Source organism: Helianthus annuus, chromosome 2, assembly GCF_002127325.2.
Source record: "Helianthus annuus cultivar XRQ/B chromosome 2, HanXRQr2.0-SUNRISE, whole genome shotgun sequence".
NCBI classification, from domain to species: Eukaryota; Viridiplantae; Streptophyta; class Magnoliopsida; order Asterales; family Asteraceae; genus Helianthus; species Helianthus annuus.
In genome coordinates this window covers 172,642,519-172,668,385 of record NC_035434.2, presented here as the reverse complement: position 1 = coordinate 172,668,385, position 25,867 = coordinate 172,642,519, and the positions used below count along the sequence as shown (strand labels likewise).

The 25,867-nt window shown below is 36.9% G+C and overlaps 1 protein-coding gene across 2 annotated transcripts; it reads left to right on the top strand.

The window, feature by feature from the left end:
- Positions 1-16,302: 16,302 nt before the first annotated feature.
- Positions 16,303-25,867, top strand: LOC110927254 (aspartic proteinase-like protein 2). 2 transcript variants are annotated; one of them, XM_022170908.2, is made up of 10 exons: positions 16,303-16,622; positions 18,713-18,842; positions 19,543-19,790; positions 20,842-21,066; positions 21,810-21,972; positions 22,064-22,137; positions 24,213-24,300; positions 24,389-24,464; positions 25,145-25,216; positions 25,370-25,867. In XM_022170908.2, exons 1-10 carry the CDS (start codon positions 16,396-16,398, stop codon positions 25,516-25,518), a joined length of 1,452 nt encoding a protein of 483 aa, XP_022026600.1. In that variant the 5' UTR covers positions 16,303-16,395; the 3' UTR covers positions 25,519-25,867. The 2 variants fall into 2 exon arrangements, with proteins under 2 accessions (XP_022026600.1, XP_022026601.1); XM_022170909.2 differs by having other exon boundaries at positions 16,485-16,622; positions 19,583-19,790.

The following is a 25,867-nucleotide window of genomic DNA, read 5'->3' as shown; positions in this document are numbered from 1 at the left end:
TGTGTATCAATAAACAAAGTAATTAACGATTAACGGTTGTGTATTGATTTCGATAGAATTTCGGTACTATGAGTATACAATAAGCTATTCGAAACTCTCTCTCTCACATACACACTCTCTCAGTGTGCTCATTCAAGCTTCTTTTACAAGTGGCAGTGAACATGATACATATACTAACATAATAACAAACCAAACGAAGGTCATGTATTCCAAACAGTAGTATCACTATCGTTTGGACTTATCCTAAACAAAGGTCCATGTTGCTTCCAAACGAAGGTGTTGTTCACATAAAGTCTCCAAACAACAGTCCTTATGCCTTGTTCCAAACGATGGTCATGTTGAGTTTGGGCCTTTACATAAGCACTAGCCCAAGACTTAACAATATGACACTAATGTTACATGTCCCATATCGATTTAGTCTATGCTTGGTTCTTGTCACTTAATTCTTGTTCTCCGAGTCAAACGATGGAGGACATCATTTGATATCGGTCACAACCAAACCGTCACTAGCGACATACACACAAATGCATTAAGAAACTACCCCTTAGATGTTGCTCGTGATGGTTCATTCTTCACACTGTCGAATCTTCATGAGTCGTCACAGTTTACAATCAAGAGGTACATCAACAAACTCCCATTCGAAGTAGCTTGTGAATCTTCAATCTTCAAAGCTTCGATCCTCAAGATGTTGATGAGTGCTCAGCTACAAAATGATCCTTTTGATCTACTGATTGCATTCATGTTATGTCGTCTTTCCCATAGCTTAACTTCTCACATGAATACTGATATATCGATAACTGTATATGTTCCCAAGAATGACTTGTATCATCTCTAAAGTTGAGATCTATTGGCTAAATGGCATTGAATTTATCACATAGCATAATACATGGTTGGTGGTTGATTTAAGTACATACGATTATATATCATTACTTTGTTACGTCCTGTAATAACATATTTATTTACACATGTAGTCCAGTTGATTTCAAAGTTTGAAATTTCAAAAATAACACGTTTTCAATCACAAGCATCACAAAAAGAACGGACCGTCTCAGATATAATAATAAGCATGGCAACGAAATTGAATTATGAATCAACAAAGAATCAAGTCTTAAACATTTATACTCGACATACCAAAGAAATAGAATATTACTATAACCCAAAAATCGCGTCTTTTATAACCCAAAAATAGCGTCTTTTTCTTTTACAGCGGCAATTCACTATGGGAGAAATTAGGCTCCGCACAAACATTGGCCGGTCCATGTAGTTATTATATGCGACCTGTAAAGGAGGAGGACACCATTCCACATCCGCATACTCCAGATCCAATCTTAGAATGTGTATAACGTCGTGCTTTTTAGCATCAACATGTAGTGTTTCCCAATAGTTATTGAGTATATACTTCTTCACCAACCCTATTTCACGAACTCCAAGAACATCCCACAGCCTTGGGATGTGGATTTTCAATTTTCAAGCTCGATCATCTCGATACACACACACCAATCTTTCAATACTGTCGAGTTTGGTTACTCCCGATCTCGTATACTCTGCGAGGGGTATTTCTTCAAACTCTTCTTTAGAGATAACATAAGATATCAATACCTGCTCATTAAGGATGTTGAGTCTTGAAATCCAATACAGGAAACCATTGTAGAACCACCGATAATTCATTGTGACAACGGGGGTGTGTGTCCCGTGTTGCCTGATTTGAACCAGGTATTCATAGATGAGGCAGAACCATCTTACGTGACTCAAAGTTATCCTCAACACGAATACGGAACTTACCATTCGTATACAGAAAACCAACACAAGTTAGAGTACGAGGAAGGTGACCCGAATATGGGACTTACCATTCGTATCCGCACACTAGTGTTACTTGCAATTGGTTATAATAATAATAATTCGCAATAGTATCTAAGACAAACATCACTAGAGGGGTTCAAGATCGGATTATCCGATTTTCAGATATCCTAAATTTCGGATAGTAAATATTATTATTCGAATTTATAAAAAAATAAAAAAATATATTTCTTGTATAGATTAAAACTAAACGTATATTTGATTTTCCAAATTTCGAACATTGAAAACAAAAACATTTATAAATCCACATCCGAATTCGACTATTTACTATTTTTTTACTATATTCCAAACTAAATATAGTGCCCATGTACTATATATATTTGAAAAAAAATAGTTTCGGATAGGGATTTTCGGATATTTCGGATTTTGGATCCTGAATTTTTTAACACTCTAAACACCACCATTGTAACCACTACTGCCGGCAGCCTATTTCTCCAATGGCAGTCACAATTCTCACTAAAATTTATAGTAGAGTATTACCATATTCACTTATGCACAAAATCTTACCTCTTCGATTTGCACAAATAATTAAAGTGCATACAAGTGTAAATCGGGTTGCCGGAGTGTGACCGGAACTTCACCGGCGTCTGGGGTTTCTAGACATAGTCATAGCCAACATTATTAGCGTAGAACAGCTTCATCGTTGTCGGGTCAAAGACATCGTCATAATCACCACAGACCACCATTATTACCGCTAGGGTCACCGGATAGCCGCCCCCGGTGGGGCTGCCGTAACCCTAACCGGTTGTCTCTCTTTCTCTCTATCTATTAAATGAATATATGGAGGGGAATAGGCTTGTTGAGGAAGCTTTTTAAAGTACTTGTTAGGCATGAAATGCATGTAGGATCTCAACCACAATTCACACTCTTTTCGTTTGATAATTTTAACAAACTAAATTAATAATCATTTATAGTTTATAAAAATTGTGCTAATTGATTTTATTATGAGTGTTATGTAAACAATTATGATTTATATCCAGTTCGGAACTAATCTAATTATGAAATGATTGATTAGCCATTATGGAAGTTGAGATCCTGATCAAAGAGTGAAAACAGTAAGAACCGTAAAAACAGATCTGAGTCATCGATAGTTTAAATCAATTGTTGGTATTGATTACAAATAAGACCCCTATAATTAATAATTAATACTATCAAGTTAGGGGCATTTTAGTCATTTAGCCATTTCCCATTAAATACTAATTCTACCAAGTTTTTTAAACTAAAATAACTTTTATATACTTCATTATTTTTGAAAAAAAAAAATACCATAAAATCAAGTATTTTTTTTTTATCTTTAATATGAGTATCATGTTGCTATACTTATTTTATTTATAAAGGTGACTTTTAAAAAGTTAAAAAATAAAGTGTTTTATAATTGTGCTAGTTATGTAGTTGGAATGTGGTAGTATTAAAAATGTATTAGACTACACGGTATGGGGGTCGTCCCCCTACCGTCCCGGACCGTCGCCGGTTTGAACACCGTGTCGCCCCTTCCGTCGCCGTCCAGTCATCGTCCTCTCCGTCGGAATTCCGCCGTCCAGGACGGAGCAACACATGTGGGCCCCCCTCTTTCTTCTCGGCGCCGCTCTGTCACCCCCGTGCCGCCACCCCCGTCGCCGTCCATCCCTCGGTCACCATACCGAGTAGTCATATGTTGATTTAAATCTATACGTAAGTTTTTATTCTTTTTGTGTAATTCTTATGTGTTAATATTTTTTTCCTTTTGAGTTGTTATTGGAAGCCTATTTGTAAATAAACTTGTTTTCTACTAGTTATGTAATAGACTAATAGTATGTGCTATTTACAAAATTAAAACAAAAACATGAAATTGTGCTAGCATATAATAATATATGTTGTTTATAAAATTTAAAAAAAAATGAAATGGTGCTAGTCATGTAATAGTATCTGTTGTTTAAAAAATTAAAAAAAAAAACATGAAATTTTGCTGATTATGGTGTTATGCTGATTACGGGATGTGCTGACGGTGGTGTTACCGTGCCAATTAAGGTGTTGATGTTGATGATGTGCTAATTATGGTGTGACGGTGGAGCTGATTACGGTGCTGATGATGATGTTGATTACAGTGTTGATTCGATGACAGAGTACAAAGCTATATTATAAATAAATCTTAACATATAATTGCTCGGGTGACAGAGTACAAAGCCATATCAGAAATAAATGTATATTGACATAAGTTTAAAAGGAACATGCAATAATGAGCACAAGATCTAAGGTCTATTGCATGCTACAGTATATACTAATTATATAAGACTGCGAAACAGAAACAACTAGCGAAAATATCCGTAGTACAAAATAACGGACTTGAATAAAAATACTATGATGTCAAGAAAATGAATCCGTAACTTAGTTTAGCAAAGCAAAATAAAAGCATAAGAAAGCCAATCAAGTCGTCCATAACAAGTACCCGAACCTATATTTTAATTACTTTCCACATTAGATACATAGAGTTTAACTTATTTACCGACTTTGCTGGTTTGTTGAAATTTCCGGCTGACAAGAATCAAATATCTTAGTTGAGAAAGTCTACAATAATTATCGCAATATAGCTTTCAAATATCTCTTTGTAACTTGGTGTCCACCTTCCAATTTTATAACTCTTGGGTTTATGACATCATTACCTCTTAGTAAGGAAAAATGTTTATCAACTATTAAACTTTATACGCTAAAGCCTGTGCTGATAACCAACATGCATTTGTCCCCTTCGCCTTCGACATCTTTGGCTCCCTAGCTCCAAAAGCTATCCGTTTGTTGACTAGGGTCCAAAAGGTTGTCTACAACAGTTGCTCATCAACAAGGGGCAGGGGTTTGTCTTTAATAGGCTAGGGTTTGCTATTCAGAAAGGGGTAGCGGCGCAACTTGTTGCTCGCTTACCTGCGATATTGATGTAATTCGGCCAGTTCATATATATAAAGTATAAAAAACAAAATTTACGTAGGATTATAAAATTCATTTCTTTAAAGAAATTTAGGATTCTATTTTGAGTTACATAACTGATATTTAAATTTCATAAGAATGGTTAATTAATAATTCGTTTTGCATGTATACAATAGTTCACCGAAATTGTAAAACCATCATTTTAAAACTTTATATGTATAAGAGATCTAACTGTAGGATTCTTTTGGTTATCAACGTTGGATAGTATAGCTACAAAAGTGACACTTAAGCGTAGAGGTGTGCCGGTTAGTGACATGAAATGTGCGATGTGTGAAAAAGAGATGTGAATTTAAACGAGCGATTTGGAGGCACTTCAGCAGGTAGACGAAAACTACGGGTTTTGAAGGTGTGACTTATTTCCCGGAGATCCTTAACAGGATCGACGGATACAATGGTTCGTCAGGTTGGAAGGAAACTTTGGTGAGTCTGGTGTACGGTACCCTTTGGATGATTTGGAAGGCGTGAAACGACCAGGTTTTTGAAGGCACCCCGGTCTCTGTCACTCGCGTCATGGAAGCAATCAAAAAAGACACGTTCCTCTAGCTAAAGAACATACCAGGTTATAGCGGTTTGAATTTGGAGAGGTGGCGAGAGTTTAATGTCCGGGATGTTATTTTATAATCTCTTTGCTTTTTGTTGGGATTTCCAGAACCTTTATCGCCCCGGTTTTACTATTTTATGAGTTAATAAAATAGCTGTTGTTCGGAAAAAAGAAAAAAAAGATAGTTTCACCAATATTTATCAATGTTTTAAAAACCGGTTTTTAAATCAAACCGGATTAGGCTAAAAAATGGTTCAACCGAGTTAACTAGCTAACTCTATAATTTCATAAATTATAACATCAACTCAAGAGTTAATTCAAAAATGCATGATTAAATATTAAAAGATGATCCAAAAGTAAATCCATAATAAAAAATAATCCTAAAGATAATCGAAAATCATTCAATTTTCCAACAAGCTCTTTAAATGAAAGTATACGATATGTTTAAGATATTTGAGTGTTGAATACATCAAGTTCACGATCGCATAAAAGATGAAATTTACTATTATCGCCATCCCCATCAACTAGATGATAACTATTTTCGTTTCATACAATATTAAATAAGAACTTTTAGTTACAAATAATTATAATATATAAAAATTACGTAAGATAAGTAACATATATAATAAAAATAAGTAAAACCCAAAGTAAAATAACACTGGGCCGGTACCGGTATTATGTTTCAAACCGGTATACCGGATTTTACCGCCGGTACAAACCTTATGCCGTTTCACTTATTTACCGGGGTGTTTCGTACCGGGTTTACATCTGAAAACGGTAATACCGGTATAACCGGCCGGTATTTACCGTTTTTTAAAACATTGATATTTATTTCATCTGCAAAAGTATTATTAATTTTGAGTATGTTAAGGTTTGTGCATCCCTTTGAATGTTTTTACATATTATTCTCCTAGGAAACCCTAAGGGTGAACGAGGCGCTTTGCGGGGAGGGGTTCGGTGAGGCGAGTCCCCGAGCGGGAACACCGCTGCCGACCCCTCGGGGAGCGTAAGCGGGGAGTGGGGAACGGTGGGTGTTCACCGCATGAAGGGAGAGAGGGAGAGGGTGGCCCACCATTGATTCAACCAATCAAGTATTTTCCTTTTTTTTTCTTTTTGATTTTTTCAACTTAATTAAAAAAATAAAAAAACAAGTCCCCAAGAGAGGAGTGCCGCCATCAAATTAAGGGTGTGGGGGGAGTTAAGGGGGAGTTGACGTGTAACAACTGTCAATAAAACCGGTAATTAGGATAATAATTATCCAATAAGAAAACTCTAATTAAGACACCCAAGTAATTTGGCATAAACCCTGAAATTTCCGGAATAATCGGAATCAGGACCAGGGCCCCTAAAACTCAAGGGGGCAAACCCTAATTGATAATTATCTAGTTTAAGCCGTTGCTAAAAGCTGATTGGTTGAAATTATTGAATCACCTAAGCTATAACCGAACTCAGCTAGGCTAGGAAAAATAGGTTGCACCTTTACGGACCGTAAAGGGTTAGCCTTACGGACCGTAAGCAGACCGGGTTCCCTTACGGACCGTAAGGGGTTAGTCATACGGTCCGTAAGCGTGTCGAAATTCCAGCTATAAATAGCCGACCTTGGCACTTGAACTGTGGTGTTAAAACGACGTTCATAGCTTCTGTATACGTCGAGATCTCACTGTTATATCACAATCAAACACACACGATCACGAAACGCTGCCGCAATCAGGGTAATAACTCGATCGCTATTACGATTCAACGTCCGATCGATTATAACTATCCAACGATAGTCCGGGTGCTGCTCAATTGAGCTTGTACTTTGATTATTCGTCGTGATTTCGACTTGAATATTTGAGTGCTGTTCGAATTCGGACTATGCTCTGTTATTCGTTGTGAATCCGACTGAATTATCGAGTATTGCACTGATTAATCGTTGTGAGGGTTTAATCTCGTGAATTGACGTAAATGCTGTATTAGTTACTAACCTGCCTGTGTGTGCATTGTGTTAAACTAGGTGTAATCAAGGCTAATCAGTAGGCATTATCTATTTGCTCGTTAATCTGCAAAGTGAGTCATTCTTCTTTTAAAACTGTTTTCTCACCGTTTGTGAGTAAGTATTACAATACCTCAAATTATTTTCAAGATTATAATTACAGGGATTAAGTCTTTGTAAATCACCAAATTACAGCTGGTATGTGGGGTATTGTGCACATTACTATTTTTATCACTCTAGGTGAGTGAGTATCACTCTAGGTGAGTGAGCCGTCACGATTGGGGCGACGGGACCCAATAGTGGTATGACCACAGTCACAGATCCGGTCGAGTGACAAATACCCATTCTTGATAATCGGTTGATAGAAACATTGTAATCGCTCTTAATACTGTAAAGTTATAACTAACGGGTCGTTTTAGAAAACTGAATGATTCACTCAGTATTTCCCCGCTGACAAAACCTTTTTCAAACATGTTTCAGGTGATCTGTGTGATCCAGGAAAAGTGCAGTAAAGCACTACAAGCTCAGAAAAGTGGCTCATTGTAAAATAAATCAATAAAACGTGTTTTGGAAAATAAAGATTTCTGTGTGAAATCAACTTATTGTAAATTATGGGATTTATCCCTTAAACTTTGTGTAAAATATTAAACGGGCATTCTACGGTGAAAAGATCCTGTAATAAAAGACTTCCGCTGTCGCATAAATTAAATACCACGGGTACCCCGGGAACTGCCTCGCGGCCCCCGACTCCGTCCAGGGTGGGTCGGGGAGCCGTGACAGTGAAGGTGGTATCAGAGCTAATAATTAATAACTATTGAGCCACTGATCGAGCCGCTGATTAAGCCTAATACTAAATTAAGTATTTGACAAAATACTTAATTCTACTAGTTGTTATTCTGTGATTATATGTTTTATTAACTGATTATTTGATAGTTACAGTATGGGTAAACAAAAGCTGTCTGCTATTTACCACAAACTAGATGTTGCATCTTCTTCTAAAAACCCAGTAAAACTAGAAGAGGGAATCTTTGTCCGCAAGGCAAACTATGAGAATCCTCTTTCCCCAGAGAAAAGGGATTCGATACTTAAAAAGAGTCAGGAGAAAAAGAAACCCCGAACCAAGAGAGTTAGGTTTAACCCAGAAGTCCAAGAATTGGGTAATAGTGCACCTTGGGAAGATAAAATAGACGGGAAATGGGCAAATCTCTATATGCTAGCTACTGTAGCAGAAAATACCAACCTCTAAATTTCCAATCAACCGAGTCTAATAAGAAAAGTCACTATCCAGTAAACAAATAAAACCCCAGTGTGTTTATTTCTGTTGTCTTCGGTATAAATTGGTATGCAATAAAACTTTAGTGTTTGTTTGTTAAACTTTGTTCCAAAGTTTTAACATTGCATTCTTGTATTTTGCATATATACTATGCAGCATGAGTGAGATATCAGAAGCATTTCAGAATCTCAACTTATATCCAGTGCCTATCGAAGTCTCTTACGACTTTACTGGTTATGTTGCTGACATAGAAGAACCTGTGGAATTCCAAGCTCCACCGCTGGAAAAAGCCAAACCTAAAAAGAAGAGAAGATATGTAGGGTGGAGGAAAGTACGTCGTAGGAAACCAGCCACTAGGAGACTCCCTAAAATAGAAAATCTTGCGAGAGTGAACAAAGGGAAGGAAATAGAAACTGGAGAAAGTTCGAAACCACCAGAAAAGGAAATAGGAATAGATCTTAAGCAAAAGGGAATAGAGATTGGCGAAAGTTCTAAACAACCAGAAGAAATTACGTTTCAAGATGAAATAGACCGTCTCTTAGAAAACTGTGAGGTTATAAGCCCAATCCGTACTAATTTGTATCCTTACCCGGCTACAGTCCAATTTCCCTTAAACGTAGCACCAGCTATTCCTGAACCTTTAATCCACACCCGACCACTAGGAGAACTGGAGGAATGGTGGACAAACGACTGGCAATTCCAAAATATAGTCAATAGTCCTTATAGTTTCCTTCCACAATTCGATCCCGAACCAATCCCCAATCCACCCATGAGTAATGAAAACCTAGCTGAACTCCGTCAGTTCGGCGAAGAACTGATAGGTACGGGTAATAGGATCAGGGAAATGGGAGAGCATCTGACTTGGAAGTACGATGAGAGAGAACATCGTTACTAGAACCGTCAGTCAACCCATGAAAAAGCCAGGAAACCTTATTATATATAAATAGTAACCTAAAAACTTTGTAAAATGGGCAATAAAACTCTGTAAGATACGGTGTGTACGGATGCATATACAATATACCATAACAAAGTGAAAGTCGAGAAATCGACAATTTTGGTTATGTTTGTATGTTGTAGTAATATATGTGTTCATCTGTGCTAAATTTGTTATTAATAAGTTAGACACTAATAATTCCTACCAATTAGCAGATGGAAAACGCTAACAATGAACCAATTAATGAAGTAAATCAATCTGAGCAAGAACCAGAAGATCAATATATAACCCGACAAGATATTGAGCACTTTATCGCCCAAGGAATAGCCCATGCTATTCCAGCAATTGTAGCTGCTGTTCATAAACCTGCCGAACCACAACAATTAAATCCTAGTAAACGTACTCTGGAAGATAACGGCAGTAACAGCATAAATGGAGGCGGCAATCATGACGATCATGATCCGCAACAGGCCCCACTCCCTAAGAGAATGAAAGCTGCAACGCCTGGTTGCACTTACAAAGAATTTCTTGCTTGCAAACCTATTGAATTTGCAGGTAACGAAGGGGCAACTGCAACACTGCGCTGGTTAGAGAAAACCGAAGCAGTGATTGCAATAAGCAAATGTGCTGAAGAGGATCAGGTGATGTACGCATCAAATCTGTTCAAAGAAGGAGCATTAGAATGGTGGAACACGGTCCTCCAGGCGAAAGGAAGAAGGATAGCCTATGTCATGAGTTGGGAAGAATTTAAGAGTCTTGTAGAAAGAAAATTCTGTCCCGAATATGAAAAAGACCAAATGGCAAACAAATTCCTAAGTCACCGCATGACAGGGGTAGATTGTCGGGGCTATACTTCGACATTCTTTGAATACGCAAGGGTAGTGCCAACACTGGCTTCGCCAGAACCAGTACTTATTTCTCGTTACATCTGGGGGTTAATTAGTGAAATCCGAAACATCGTTAAAGCTGCGAGACCTCGTACTATTGACGATGCTGTAGAATTAGCTAACACCCTAACGGATGAATTGGTATGCACAAGAGAGGAAGATCGCAAGAAGGAATTAGCTCAAAAGATTACCCAAGGATTTCGTGTAGGTAATACCAAGAAAAGAGGAACGGGGCAATCCTCATCATCTCCTTTCTGCAAAACTTGCAAAAAGAAGCATTATGGACAATGCAACATGGTTTGCAATTTTTGCAAGACCAAAGGACATCGGGAAGAAGACTGCAGGAAGAAAACAAGAATTTGCTATAACTGCAGAGAAAGAGGTCATTTTCAATTTGAATGTCCTAAATTAGCTAAACCTGTAACCAACCAAACCAAACCAGTTGAAGGAGCCACCAAGAGAAATGCGCGGGCATTCCAGCTGACCACTCAAGAAGCCGAACTCATTCCAGATGTGATAGCCGGTACGTTCCTAGTACATGACGTATTTGCAAAAGTATTAGTTGACTCTGGTGCGAACCAAAGTTTTATAAATACTTCATTTTGTCAAACTCTTAAGTTACCTTTAACCACTCTTAGGCAAATCTTCACAGTTGAAACCGCAGAAGGAAATTCTGTGAAAATAGATAAAATCTGGCAAGAAGGAAAAATAGAACTATTAGGCCATAAGTTTTCTGCAAATCTGTTACCAATGAATTTAGCCGGATTCGATGTAGTGTTAGGAATGGATTGGTTAATAGCCAACCATGCACGAATCCTATGTGATAAAAATGCCGTAGAAATTCAAACCCCTTCAGGAGAGGTAATTTTAATTACGGGAGATAAACCCCGAAAGCCACTGAAATTCATTTCTGTAATGAAATTGGCCAGTTATTCGAGAAACCAGGAAATGGTGTACATGATTTCAGTAATCATTAACACTAAGGATAAAGAGCTTCAGAACATTCCGGTAGTGTCAGAATACCCAGACGTTTTTCCAGAAGAATTACCTGGATTACCACCTGATAGAGAAGTAGAATTTAGAATCCATTTAATTCCAGGTACTGCACCAATAGCCAAAGCACCATATAGATTAGCACCTACCGAAATGCTAGAATTGAAAAAGCAATTAGATGAATTATTAAGCAAAGGATTCATACAACCTAGTTCATCCCCTTGGGGTGCACCAGTGTTGTTTGTGAAAAAGAAAGATGGATCGATGAGAATGTGTATCGATTATAGGGAATTGAATAAGGTCACGATTAAGAATCGATACCCATTACCTAGGATTGATGATCTTTTTGATCAACTTCAAGGAGCTAGGTATTTCTCTAAGATAGATTTAAGATCTGGATACCATCAGTTGAAAGTACAAGAAGAAGACATACCTAAAACTGCTTTCAGAACTAGGTATGGTCATTATGAGTTTACCGTCATGCCCTTTGGGTTAACGAATGCCCCAGCAGCGTTCATGGACATGATGAACCGCATCTGTAAACCATACTTGGATAAATTTGTAATCGTTTTCATCGACGATATACTTATTTACTCCAAAAGCCAAAAAGAACATTGTGAGCATTTACACGTTCTCTTAACTTTGTTAAGAAAAGAAAGGCTGTATGCCAAATTCTCGAAATGTGAATTTTGGTTGCAAGAAGTACAATTCTTAGGACATGTGGTAAATCACGAAGGTATCCATGTAGATCCTGCTAAGATAGAAGCAATTACAAAATGGAAAGTCCCACAAACAGCAATGGAGATAAGAAGTTTTATAGGCTTAGCTGGATACTATAGACGATTTATCAAAGATTTTTCTAAGATAGCCGTACCTTTAACCAAGTTAACTTGTAAAGCTACTAAGTTTGAATGGGGACCTAGACAAGAAGAAGCCTTTAAGATTTTAAAGCATAGATTGACGAATGCACCAATCTTAGCTTTACCCGAGGGAACAGAAGACTTTGAAGTATATTGTGATGCTTCAAAATTAGGATATGGATGTGTGTTGATGCAACGCAAGAAGGTAATTGCATATGCTTCTAGGCAATTGAAAAAGCACGAAGAGAATTATACGACTCATGATCTAGAATTATGAGCCATAATCTTTGCCCTTAAAATCTGGAGACATTATCTGTATGGAAGTAAGTTTACTGTCTATACAGATCATAAAAGTTTAAAATATATATTTGGGCAAAAAGAATTAAACATGAGGCAAAGAAGATGGATGGAGATGCTGAGCGACTACGACTGTGATATTCAATATCACGAAGGAAAGGCAAATGTAGTTGCCGATGCCTTAAGTCGTAAGTACCATGAGAAGCAGAAACGAGTCCATGCTCTGAGATTAAATCTCCAAGTAGATTTAATAGCACAAATCAAAGAAGTTCAGAAAACAGCAATCAAAGATGATGCTGAAGAAATGAAAGGTTACCTAAAAGAACTAGAACAAGGAAATGATGGAATTTGGAAATTCCATAAGAAACAAATTTGGGTACCTAAGCAAGGAGAGTTAAGAAATAAGATCTTAGAAGAAGCTCATAAATCTAGGTATACCATGCACCCAGGAAACAATAAGATGTACCAAGATTTAAAAAATAATTTCTGGTGGATAGGAATGAAAAAGGATATAGCCGGATACGTATCCAAGTGTTTAACTTGTTCACAAGTTAAGGCGGAACACCAGAAACCTTCAGGATTACTTCAACAACTAGAAATGCCGGTATGGAAATGGGAACTCATAACAATGGATTTTATTACTAAGTTACCCAAAACCAAAAGAGGTAATGATGCAATTTGGGTAATTGTAGACCGATTAACCAAATCAGCTCATTTCTTACCAATGAAAGAAACCTTTAGCATGGAAAGGTTAGCGCAACTGTACGTGGACGAAGTAGTATCCCTACATGGAGTCCCACTCTCCATTATATCGGATAGAGATAGTCGATTTACTTCTCATTTCTGGAAAAGTTTTCAGAAAGCAATGGGAACTCGACTAAATCTAAGTACTGCATATCATCCACAAACAGACGGACAGAGTGAAAGGACAATCCAAACGTTAGAAGACATGCTCCGAGCATGTGTAATTGACTTTGGTGGTAATTGGGATAGCCATTTGCCGTTAATAGAATTCTCCTATAACAACAGTTATCATTCAAGCATCGAAGCTGCACCATTCGAAGCACTATATGGACGCAACTGCAGAACTCCCGTATGTTGGGCGGAAATCGGAGAAAGTCAGTTATCAGGACCAGAAATTGTACAAGAAACTACTGACAAGATAACCCAGATCAAGGAAAGACTGAAAACAGCACGAGATCGTCAGAAGAGCTATGCAGATAATCGTCGCAAACCTTTAGAGTTTCAAGTCGGAGATAAAGTACTTTTAAAAGTTTCTCCTTGGAAAGGTATAGTACGATTCGGTAAGAAAGGAAAGCTAAGTCCGAGATACGTTGGACCATTCCCTGTGATTCAACGAATAGGACCAGTAGCTTATCGTTTACAACTACCAGAAGAATTAGCCGGAGTACATGAGGTATTTCATGTATCCAATCTCAAGAAATGTCTATCAGACGAATCCCTGATAGTCCCTCTTCAGGATGTAGAAGTAAATGAAAAGCTGAAATTCATAGAGAAACCATTAGAAATTAAAGATCGAAAGGTCAAATTCCTCAAGCATAAAAGACTGGTATTGGTCAAAGTCAAGTGGAATTCAAAGAGAGGACCAGAATACACTTGGGAACTGGAATCAGAAATGAAGCGAAAATATCCTCATCTATTCCAGTAAATCTCGAGGACGAGATTTTTCTTAAGGTGGGGAGGATGTAACAACTGTCAATAAAACCGGTAATTAGGATAATAATTATCCAATAAGAAAACTCTAATTAAGACACCCAAGTAATTTGGCATAAACCCTGAAATTTCCGGAATAATCGGAATCAGGACCAGGGCCCTAAAACTCAAGGGGGCAAACCCTAATTGATAATTATCTAGTTTAAGCCGTTGCTAAAAGCTGATTGGTTGAAATTATTGAATCACCTAAGCTACAACCGAACTCAGCTAGGCTAGGAAAAATAGGTTGCACCTTTACGGACCGTAAAGGGTTAGCCTTACGGACCGTAAGCAGACCGGGTTCCCTTACGGATCGTAAGGGGTTAGTCATACGGTCCGTAAGCGTGTCGAAATTCCAGCTATAAATAGCCGACCTTGGCACTTGAACTGTGGTGTTAAAACGACGTTCATAGCTTCTGTATACGTCGAGATCTCACTGTTATATCACAATCAAACACACACGATCACGAAACGCTGCCGCAATCAGGGTAATAACTCGATCGCTATTACGATTCAACGTCCGATCGATTATAACTATCCAACGATAGTCCGGGTGCTGCTCAATTGAGCTTGTACTTTGATTATTCGTCGTGATTTCGACTTGAATATTTGAGTGCTGTTCGAATTCGGACTATGCTCTGTTATTCGTTGTGAATCCGACTGAATTATCGAGTATTGCACTGATTAATCGTTGTGAGGGTTTAATCTCGTGAATTGACGTAAATGTTGTATTAGTTACTAACCTGCCTGTGTGTGCATTGTGTTAAACTAGGTGTAATCAAGGCTAATCAGTAGGCATTATCTATTTGCTCGTTAATCTGCAAAGTGAGTCATTCTTCTTTTAAAACTGTTTTCTCACCGTTTGTGAGTAAGTATTACAATATCTCAAATTATTTTCAAGATTATAATTACAGGGATTAAGTCTTTGTAAATCACCAAATTACAGCTGGTATGTGGGGTATTGTGCACATTACTATTTTTATCACTCTAGGTGAGTGAGTATCACTCTAGGTGAGTGAGTATCACTCTAGGTGAGTGAGACGTCACGATTGGGGCGACGGGACCCAATAGTGGTATGACCACAGTCACAGATCCGGTCGAGTGACAAATACCCATTCTTGATAATCGGTTGATAGAAACATTGTAATTGCTCTTAATACTGTAAAGTTATAACTAACGGGTCGTTTTAGAAAACTGAATGATTCACTCAGTATTTCCCCGCTGACAAAACCTTTTTCAAACATGTTGCAGGTGATCTGTGTGATCCAGGAAAAGTGCAGTAAAGCACTACAAGCTCAGAAAAGTGGCTCATTGTAAAATAAATCAATAAAACGTGTTTTGGAAAATAAAGATTTCTGTGTGAAATCAACTTATTGTAAATTATGGGATTTATCCCTTAAACTTTGTGTAAAATATTAAACGGGCATTTTACGGTGAAAAGATCCTGTAATAAAAGACTTCCGCTGTCGCATAAATTAAATACCACGGGTACCCCGGGAACTGCCTCGCGGCCCCCGACTCCGTCCAGGGTGGGTCGAGGAGCCGTGACATGACGTGGCACGTGCTGATTGGGTGTGTGTAAGAGAGGTCACTCCCCCCTTAGAGGAGTGCCCCTTACACCCTAATTTGACCAACTCTGACCAATGTTGACCCAAAAGTACATGAGGTGTTTTCCTAACCGCTTCGACCAATGTTGACCCCAAAGTACATGAGGTGTTTTCCTAACCGCTTTCTGCACGCCTTTTAAACAAAGGATTGATTGACCAGTAAAGTAACTCTATAATGCATTTTAGTAACTGTTCGGGGACTCGTCTCACCAAACCCTTCCCCGCAAAGCGCCCCGTTCACCCTTAGGAATTATTAACCCTGCAAGATTCAAACCCGCTAAACCACAGACTCAAAATATTAATTTCCTATAATAATAATAATAATAAAGAATTTAAAAGTCGTTTAGGTTAGAAAAGATTTGTAAAAATTATTATTATATAAAAATATTCAATAAAATCACTTTTTATCCACCTTTGGAGTCAAGTCAATCGTCTTCTTCATCTATCACCGGCATATATTCCCAACACTTCCATGTACCATCCACCCGTCACAAAAAGCTCCAATGACCACCATCACACCATTCCTCCTTCTCCTTACAATCTCCGTTTCCGTCGCTGCAATTAGCGACCACAATTTCCGCGGCGCTGTTTTCGACGTAAACTCCAAATTCTCCGGCGAAAAACGGTCACTTACTCTTTTTAAAGCTCACGATAACCTCCGTCACCTCCAGATTCTCGCTTCCGGTGTTGATTTACCGCTCGGTGGAACCGGTCGTCCTGATACCGTCGGGTAAACCAACACTCACTGTCACTAATACAAAATGAGTAATTAGGTTTTGTAGTGTTTTTATGTTTAGTGACGATTATTTCCGTTATTTTTTTGTGAAAATTGAGTAATTAGGTTATGTTATGGCTTAATTATGTTTAAAGTTTGAATGATTTTGGATTTTTTTGAATTTAATATTATTTTATTGGTTCCTGCTTAGAGATTTTAGGTTTTTTGGAGCATGTTTGGTTGTTAAATGAGAATTAGGGCTTGTGTAGGGGTGAGATTAAGTTAAACTACCGCGGTTTAGGGACAGTTATTTTCGTTATTTTGTGAAAATCGAGTAAATAGATTTAGTTTAAATGTTTAATCTTGCGGTATACGCGTATAATGTATATATGTGTGAGCCATCGGGGGCAAAAGTGAGAGTGCACTAATATTAGCGTTATTTTACTGATTTCGTGAAAATAACGTTAAAAGCCGAGAACGGTTAATCATGCATCATGTGGTGGCGTTGATAGCTGAAAGACAAAATGGTACATGCACTAATCGGTCTTTGTCCCGATTGCTGAGTGTTATGTACCTTATGTCCAAGGCTTGATGCAAAACTACTATCGAGCCGGGGGTCTCACTGGAAGCAACCTCTCTATTCCTACGAGGTAGAGGTAAGGCTGTCTACACCTTACCCTCCTCAGACCCTACCTTTGCTTTACTATTGGTGGGATTTACTGAGTATGATGATGAAGCTAGTTTCGTTTTCAATGAGAATTAGGGCTTGTGTAGTGCTGAAATCAAGTTACAATACGACGACTATCTCCGTTATATCTTAGGTTCATATTAACCAACCGCGAGAACTAGGTTCTGTTATGGTTTAATTATATTTACAGCCTTAATGGAATTTAAAGCTAGTTTGGTTTTCGATGAGAATTAAGGCTGAAATCAAGCTAAAATACCGGTTTAGTGATGATTATCTCCATTATTTCCGTGATAATTGAGTAACTAGGTTTAGTTGAATCCTATGCAGTTAATGCGGTAAAATATCGGATATCGGTCAAGGACCGATATTTGAAATATAGGTTATCTCGGTGAGATATCGGTGGGATAACGGTAATTTTAATATAATGCAGAATTTATATATATAGCAATTTAACACCAATAATTCCGTGATATATTGGTTTATATCAGTCAAATATCGGTGATATGTCGGTTATATCGGTCAAATATCGGTGATATATCGGTTATATCGGTGATATATCGCCGAAATATTGGTACCGATATTTTGACCGATATTTGACTCCGATATTTTACTAAGGGACCGATATATCACCGATATTAACTGCACAGGTTGAATCAACCTTGAGAACCAGGTTCTGTTATGGTTTAGTTATATTTTAAAGTATAGTTTGGTTTACAATGAGAATTAGGGCTTGTGTAGGGCTGAAATCAAGTTATCTCCGTTATATCCGTGAAAATTGAGTGACTAGGTTCAGTTAAATTAACTGCGAGAACTAGGTTCTGTTATCGTTTAATTATATTTCAAAGGTAGTTTGGTTTTCAATGAGAGTTAGGGCTTATGTATGATTGAAATCAAGTTACAATGCCGGTTTAGTGACGTGTTGTAAGAATCGCTAGGCGCTAGTCGGGCGGTGGGGTACCGACTAGCGATTAATCGGCATTAATAGGGATTACTCGGAATTAATCGGATTGAGTTTTTTTATATGTAATTTTTAGCTGTATATATACACACACAATTTTATATGTAGTTTTTTAAAGTAGACATGTTTTAACCCCTTATTGACCCATTTTTTTAAGTAATTGGAAGAAATTTATAGTTGGTCGAAATTTGGCCGACGTCTAGCCAAAATTTGCCCAGAATAGGACCGCCATTGACTAGCTAGCGATTAATCGGCCATTAATCGGTGAACCTCCGATTAGTGATTAATCGGCGATTAATCAGAGACTAGTCGGGATTTTTACAACCATGAGTGACTATTATCTCCATTGTTTTCGTGAAAGTTAAATCAACCATGTGAATTAGGTTCTGTTATTGTGTAAACAGTCTAAATATATATACAATCCGGCAATTATCAGTCATGTAAACCTAGCTTTTGCAGCCTGTACTATGCCAGAATTGGAATCGGAACGCCACCAAAAGAATATTATGTGCAAGTAGACACAGGAAGCGATATAATGTGGATCAAGTGTATAGGATGTAGTGAATGCCCGAAAAGAGGCTATCATGGGGTATGCTTTTCTTAATTTCAGTTATTCTTAAATATTTCTCGGTTTCGAAACTAAGCAGTTAATGCGGTAGAAAATGGGATATCGGTCAAGGACCGATATTTGGGATATAGGTTATTGCGGTGGGATATTGGTAATTTTAATTTCATGCAGAATATATATTTATAGCAATAAGAAACAATAAGAAAAAAGAAGAATGGTAGCACTACGAAGAAATGTACTGATATCGGGAAAATCGGTGATATATTGGTCAAATATCGGTCAATATCGCCGATATTATCGTTATCGATATTCTGACTGATTTGACACCGATATTTTACATAGGGACCGATAACCGATATATCATCTCACCGATATATCGGGAAAGTCGGTGATATATTGGTCAAATATCGGCCAATATCGCCGATATTATCGATATCGATATTCTGACTGATTTGACACCGATATTTTACATAGGGACCGATAACCGATATATCATCTCACCGATATATCGGGAAAATCAGTGATATATTGGTCAAATATCGGTCAATATCGCCGATATTATCGATATCGATATTCTGATCGATTTGACACCGATATTTTACATAGGGACCGATAACCGATATATCATCTCACCGATACATCACGATATTAACCGCATGGTTTCGAAATAATGCTATGCATATCAATGTTGTATGTTTTTGACCTATAATGCTTTAAACAGTTGGAACTTTCACTGTATGACCTGGAAGATTCGTTCACAGGGAAACTGGTTACATGCTCTTCAGAGTTTTGTGCAGAGATCAATGGCGGTGCGGTTACTGGTTGTAAAGCCAATGCGACATGTCTTTACAATGAGGATTATGGCGATGGTAGTTATAGTATCGGTTACTTTGTTATGGATGTTGTTCAGTATGATAGTGTGTCGGGTGACTTGGAAACTAAACTGGCAAACGGAAGCGTTATATTCGGGTCTGTTTTCATCTCTATTTAATAATGATGTTTGTAACTAGTTGCCTACTAGTGTTATATTTGGCTAGGCCTGTAAATGAACCGAACGAACACGAACGTATAACCGAACACATTTTTTTGTTCATGTTCGTTCATTAAGAAAACGGGCATATTGGTGTTTGTTTGTTTAAGACCTGAACGAATAGTTCACGAACGTAAAAGAACAAACACAAACAAACTTATACGAGCCTAATTTTATAAACATAACGAACACAAATGAACGTAATTGACCAAACATAAACAAAGATAATAAAGTAGTTTTTTATATAAATTAGTGATTAATTACAATTAGTTTAATTCAAAAGCCCATTTTTTTATTACTAGAAAGTCCAATTACTAGTTAGTTGTTTTTATATGAGTAGTTAGAAATCCTGTTTAATGTTTATATTTATATGGATATAACTACTGGGAGAGGATCATGAGAAAACTACATCTAAATGAGAAAACTAGAAAACTAACTAAAAAAGCCTAAAAAAAGCTAAAAAACATACCCAAATTTTATTTTTACAATTTTTTTTATAAAAAAATCGCTATTTTTATATATAAAAAAATTAAAAAAAAAAATTTGTTGTACTGCACATGTCATTATATGTGTACTACACATGTGCACTATATCTGTAATAGTGCACATGTGTAATACAACAAAAAATTTTTTTATTTTTATTTTTTTTGAAATTTTTTTTCCATGCATAAAACATAGCGATTTTTTATAAAAAAAAAATGTAAAAAAAATTGGTATGTTTTTTAGGCTTTTTTAGTTAGTTTTTTGGTTTTCTCATTTAAACTAGTTTTCTCATGATCCATCCCCTATAACTACTTATGTATTTATAAAAATTTAAACGAACATAAATGACCAAACAAAGCGTGTGTTCATGTTCGTTCGTTTTTTTAAATTAACGAACTTCCCGCCAAACTGTTCATGAACGTTCGGTTCATTTGCTATTTTTTGCTATGTTTCTTGTTCTTTTACTTACATACGTAGTGCGTTTGTACTGACATTGTTTATAATCAGGTGCGGTGTCAAACAATCGAGTAACCTAGGGTCGTCAGAGGAAGCACTTGACGGGATTCTTGGTTTCGGAAAATCAAATTCGTCAGTCATTTCTCAATTGGCTTCATCGGGGAACGTGAATAAGATGTTTGCACATTGTCTAGATGGCGACAATGGTGGTGGCATTTTCGCAATTGGGCATGTTGTTCAACCGAAAGTTAATTCTACACCTTTGATCCAAGATGAGTATGTAGCAATTCACTCTTTTTGCAGATTCTAATTATGTCGTTTGTATTTGTTAAAAAGTTGTTTAGGGAGACTTTCGTACAAAGGTAAAATGCCATTTTTGTCCTTGAGGTTTGGGCAGTTTTGCGACTTTCGTACAAAGGTTTGTTTTTCCGCATCTAGATCTAAAAGGTTTGAAATCTTGCCATTTTCGTCCGGCTCGTTAACTCCATTCATTTTTCTCTGTTAAGTCAGGGGTATTTTTGTCTTTTTTGTTAACTTAAAGGGTGATTCGGTTCTTTTCACTTTATGTAAAAAGACTGAATACCTTTGAAAAAGACCGAACTGCCCTTAAAGTTAACAAAAAAGACGGAAATACCCTTGATTTAACGGAAAAATGGATGGAGTTAACGAGCCGGATGAAAATGGCAAGATTTCAAACCTTTTGGATCCAAATGCGGAAAAACAAACCTTTGGATGAAAGTCGCAAAACTGGCCAAACCTCAGGGACAAAAATGGCATATTTTACTCAAGAGTTAAATACTCTTCTCGTCCCTGTAGTTTGCTGAAAATAACTATTACAATCCATTAGTTTAAAAGTTGCCAAAACAGTACCGGTGGTTTCATTTTCATTTCAATTGGACCCACCCCCACTAACCCCATCCACTTACTCTGTTCGTTTTATGTGAAATGACCATAATGCCCCTGTTATTAAAAGCTTATTGAACAGTAACCATTGAAGCGTCACTTTTAAAAAATTACAGGCCTCATTACTCTGCCAATGTTACGGGAATTGAAGTTGGTACCCAGTTCTTAAATCTTTCAACAAATACACACGGTATGGGGGACAAGAGAAGAACGATTATCGATAGTGGTACTACATTGGCTTATCTTCCCGATGCAATATATAAGCCCATGATAAACGAGGTGAATTTTTATAATCCATTATTAATTCATCTTTTAAAAAATTGCTTTCGTCATATATTTTTTGTATTTATTTTTAATTCTTTTTCTTTAGATAGTTGCGGGACAGCCTGAGTTGAGATTACATACACTTCATGAACAATATACATGCTTTGAATACTCGGGAAGGTACAATGGATATGGGGTCATTATATATTTATATTCTCATCTATGTAGTTAAGGTAAAAGATCAAATACAAATAATCTTAACATACTAAACATACAAATTGAAGGAAAACCCAAAAAGACAAGGTGGCATTTTTGTAATTACCACCAACTATCAAAGTTACAACCAAAAATACCTAAAAAAACACAAATTTTTTTTTAACATTTTTATTAAAAAATCGCTACATTTCGTTAGCACAAAAAAAAAAAATTTTTTTTTTGGCTGCTACTAAAAGTAGCGATTTTTTAATAAAAAATGTTAAAAAAATAAAATAAAATAATTTGTGTGTTTTTTTTTTATTTTTTTAGATTTTTTAAGGTTTTTTGGGGGGTTTAGTTTTTAGCATTTTAGCTTGGGTGGGGGGGGTTAGGTTTTTTTTAGGTTTTGGGGGGGGGGGGGGTTAGGTTTTTTTAGGTTTTTGGGGGTGGAGGGGAGGGGGGTTAGGTTTTTTTTGGAGGGGGGGGTAGGTTTTTTTAGGTTTTTTTTTGGGGGGGGGGGGGGGGGTGGGGGGTTTAGGTTTTTTTTGGGGGTGGGGGGAGTGGTTAGGTTTTTTTAGGTATATTTGTAGAGTAACTTTGATAGTTATTGATAATTACAAAAATGCCACCTTGTCTTTTTGAGTTTTCCTTCAATTTGTATGTTTAGTATGTTAAGATTATTTGTACAAGAACTTTACCCATGTAGTTAATGCGGTAAAAAATCGGATATCGGTCAAGTACTGATATTTGAGATATATGTTATCGCGGTGGGATATCGATTAGGGCTGTAAACGAACCGAACGTTCAACGAACAGTTCGTGAACCGTTCGGCGGGAAGTTCGTTTATGTTCGTTCGATAAGCTTAACGAACGAACACGAACAAAAAATTTCATTCGATAAGCTTAACGAACGAACACGAACAAAGGTCTCGTTCGTTCGACTGCGTTCGTAAACGTTCGGTAATATATTCATTTGTGTTCGTTCGTTTATGTCCATTCGTGTTCGTTCGTGTTTGGTCTTTTATGTTTATTTTTCTAAAAGTTTTTTAATGTTTTATTAATTTTTTACTTTCTCCCATAAGTATTATTTCCCTCTCTTTTGGTTTACCTTTCCCACCTTTTTTTACTTTCCCGCCTAATTCCTACACTTTAGTACACTAATTATATTAAAAAATTAGTAAAAACTAATAACCCATGTGGCCTTAACGGTGCCTTTTTTTTAATTTTCAAAATTAATGTTCATTTGTGTCCGTTTGCGTTCGTGGTTAGTGTTCACGAACTGTTCGCGAACAAACAAAATTCCTTAACGAACGAACACGAACACAAACTTCTGTTCGTCATGTGTTCGCGAACAGTTCACGGACATCCAAATTTCCTTAACGAACGAACAAGAACATAGCCTTGTTCGTGTTCGTTCGGTTCGTTAACAGCCCTAATATCGATAGTTTTAATATCATGCAGAAGTTATGCATATGGCAATTTAACACGAACAATTCAGTATACTCTCCTACCATTAACGAATTAACCTTTTGCAACTTGCAAAACACTAACAAATTACGACTTAAAAAATACTACCATTTAACACTAACAATTAACAATTTAGACTTAAAAGACTAATAGCAGCAATAAGAAGAAAGAGGTAGAACGAAGAAGAAAGGTACTGATATCGGGAAAATCGGTGATATATCGGTCCAGTGTCGGTCAATATCGGTACCGATATTTCGACCGATATTTTGCACCGATATCTCACCAGGGGACCGATAACCGATATATCACTGATATATCGGCGATATTAACTGCATAGGTTTTAGGGTCAACAATGTAAGATAAAAGTTTAGCTTTAAGGGAAAGGTACCGATATTTCGACCAATATTTTGCACCGATATCTCACCAGGGGACGGATAACCGATATATCACTGATATATCGGCGATATTAACTGCATAGGTTTTAGGATCAATCATGTGAGATAAAAGTTTAGCTTTAAGGGAAATAGGTCAACGGGTCAAAAGTTTTATAGTAAAAGGTAGAATGACTGCTAACTGTTGATTCTACATTTGCAGTGTTGACGATGGATTTCCGGCCGTTACTTTCTATTTCGAAAATACACTTTCTTTGAAGGTTTATCCTCATGATTATTTGTTTGTCGAGGTATGTATCTCCTTTCGTGCAATCTACTTATTCGTTGGAATTTGATCGTATATTTTATTTAGGATTGCTATTTGATGATATGTTTCAGGAAGATTTCTTGTGTTTTGGCTGGCAAAACAATGGCCTGGATTCCTTAAGTACTATGGACACGATTTTATTGGGAGGTAATCTCTCTCTCTCTTTGTACACACACGCATATATATATAGGGAAAGGTTAAAATGAGAACTCCCCCGAGTTACGAGAACTATGAGAACTTTTCAAAAAATGTTTTTTTTTTAATTTGACGAAAATTTTTAAAACAATATAACTTTTTTCAAAAAAAAAAAAATCGTATACTAGATCTTACATCAGGGTAAAACAAATTTACACAACCGTAACGTTCTCAAACTGGTGACTTCATGCATTTTGTAAAACAAATTTACATCAGTGTAAGACAAATTTACATGTCGAATAAATGCCGGCTCGACAATTTTTTTTGATAGATGTCTTGGTTATGTCCATCTACGTTTGTGCAAAATTTGGTTGAAAAACTCGCACGGGAAGTAAGATTTCCCTCGGAGTTCTCGCGGTTCTCGCAACTCGGATTTCTCATATGAATCCGAGCCTATATATATCTGTCTTATGCATCAAGTAGAAAACTGCGCAATAGGTACATGTGTTTATGTGGCTCTCGACTTCTCATAGTTTTCTACTTAAAATTGGTTCTGCATTGAACGTCCCTCTCTCTTTCTCTCTCTCTCTCTCTCTCTCTCTCTCTATATATATATATATATATATATATGCATGCATTTTATAATACGACATTTACAGTGCTAAACAGCCCGTTTTTCTTTTGGTTTGCAGATTTGGTACTGTCAAATAAGCTGGTGTTGTATGATCTTGAAAACCAAACAATTGGTTGGACCGAGTATAATTGTAAGCTATGATTCTGTTTTTTTTTTAAATTACGTTTCAAGTTCTGTCTAGACTCTAGAGAGCATAAAGTTTCTGGGTTTTCGGATCGGTTCTGTTTTGGTGCATCAATGATACCGATACTGACCCTAACTATAAACTTTTTTATGATTTCAGGCTCTTCAACCATCAAACTAAGGGATGAAATCACTGGATCGGTGCATTTAGTCGGTCCACATTCTATACCATCTGCTGGCAGCCGGATTGCTCGTAGACATTTACTATCTTTATTAGTAATCGCTCTAATTCACCGTATTGTATCTTGATTCCCGAGGTTACTAATGGTGGGTAGCGGTAAATACGCGATATATATAGTAAAGAAATAGGCAAACATAACACAGGTATTGAATCCATTGATTGGTAGCATGTCAAAGATCAGACACCGACACCAACACAGAATTGGATTGAAGCAAAAAGATAGATTTTGTAAATAAATTTCACAATCTGGTTATGGGGTTCTGTGAAAGTTGTAAAGGAGTTTTTGGTCTTTTTTTTGCTCTAAATCTCTTTCATGAAACTCTGTTTCTTGTTTATGTGACAAATCCTTTTCTTGGGCTATTGGGTCATTTGTATACTGTTAGATTGTAAATGCTAGTGAAAAATTGATTTATTTTG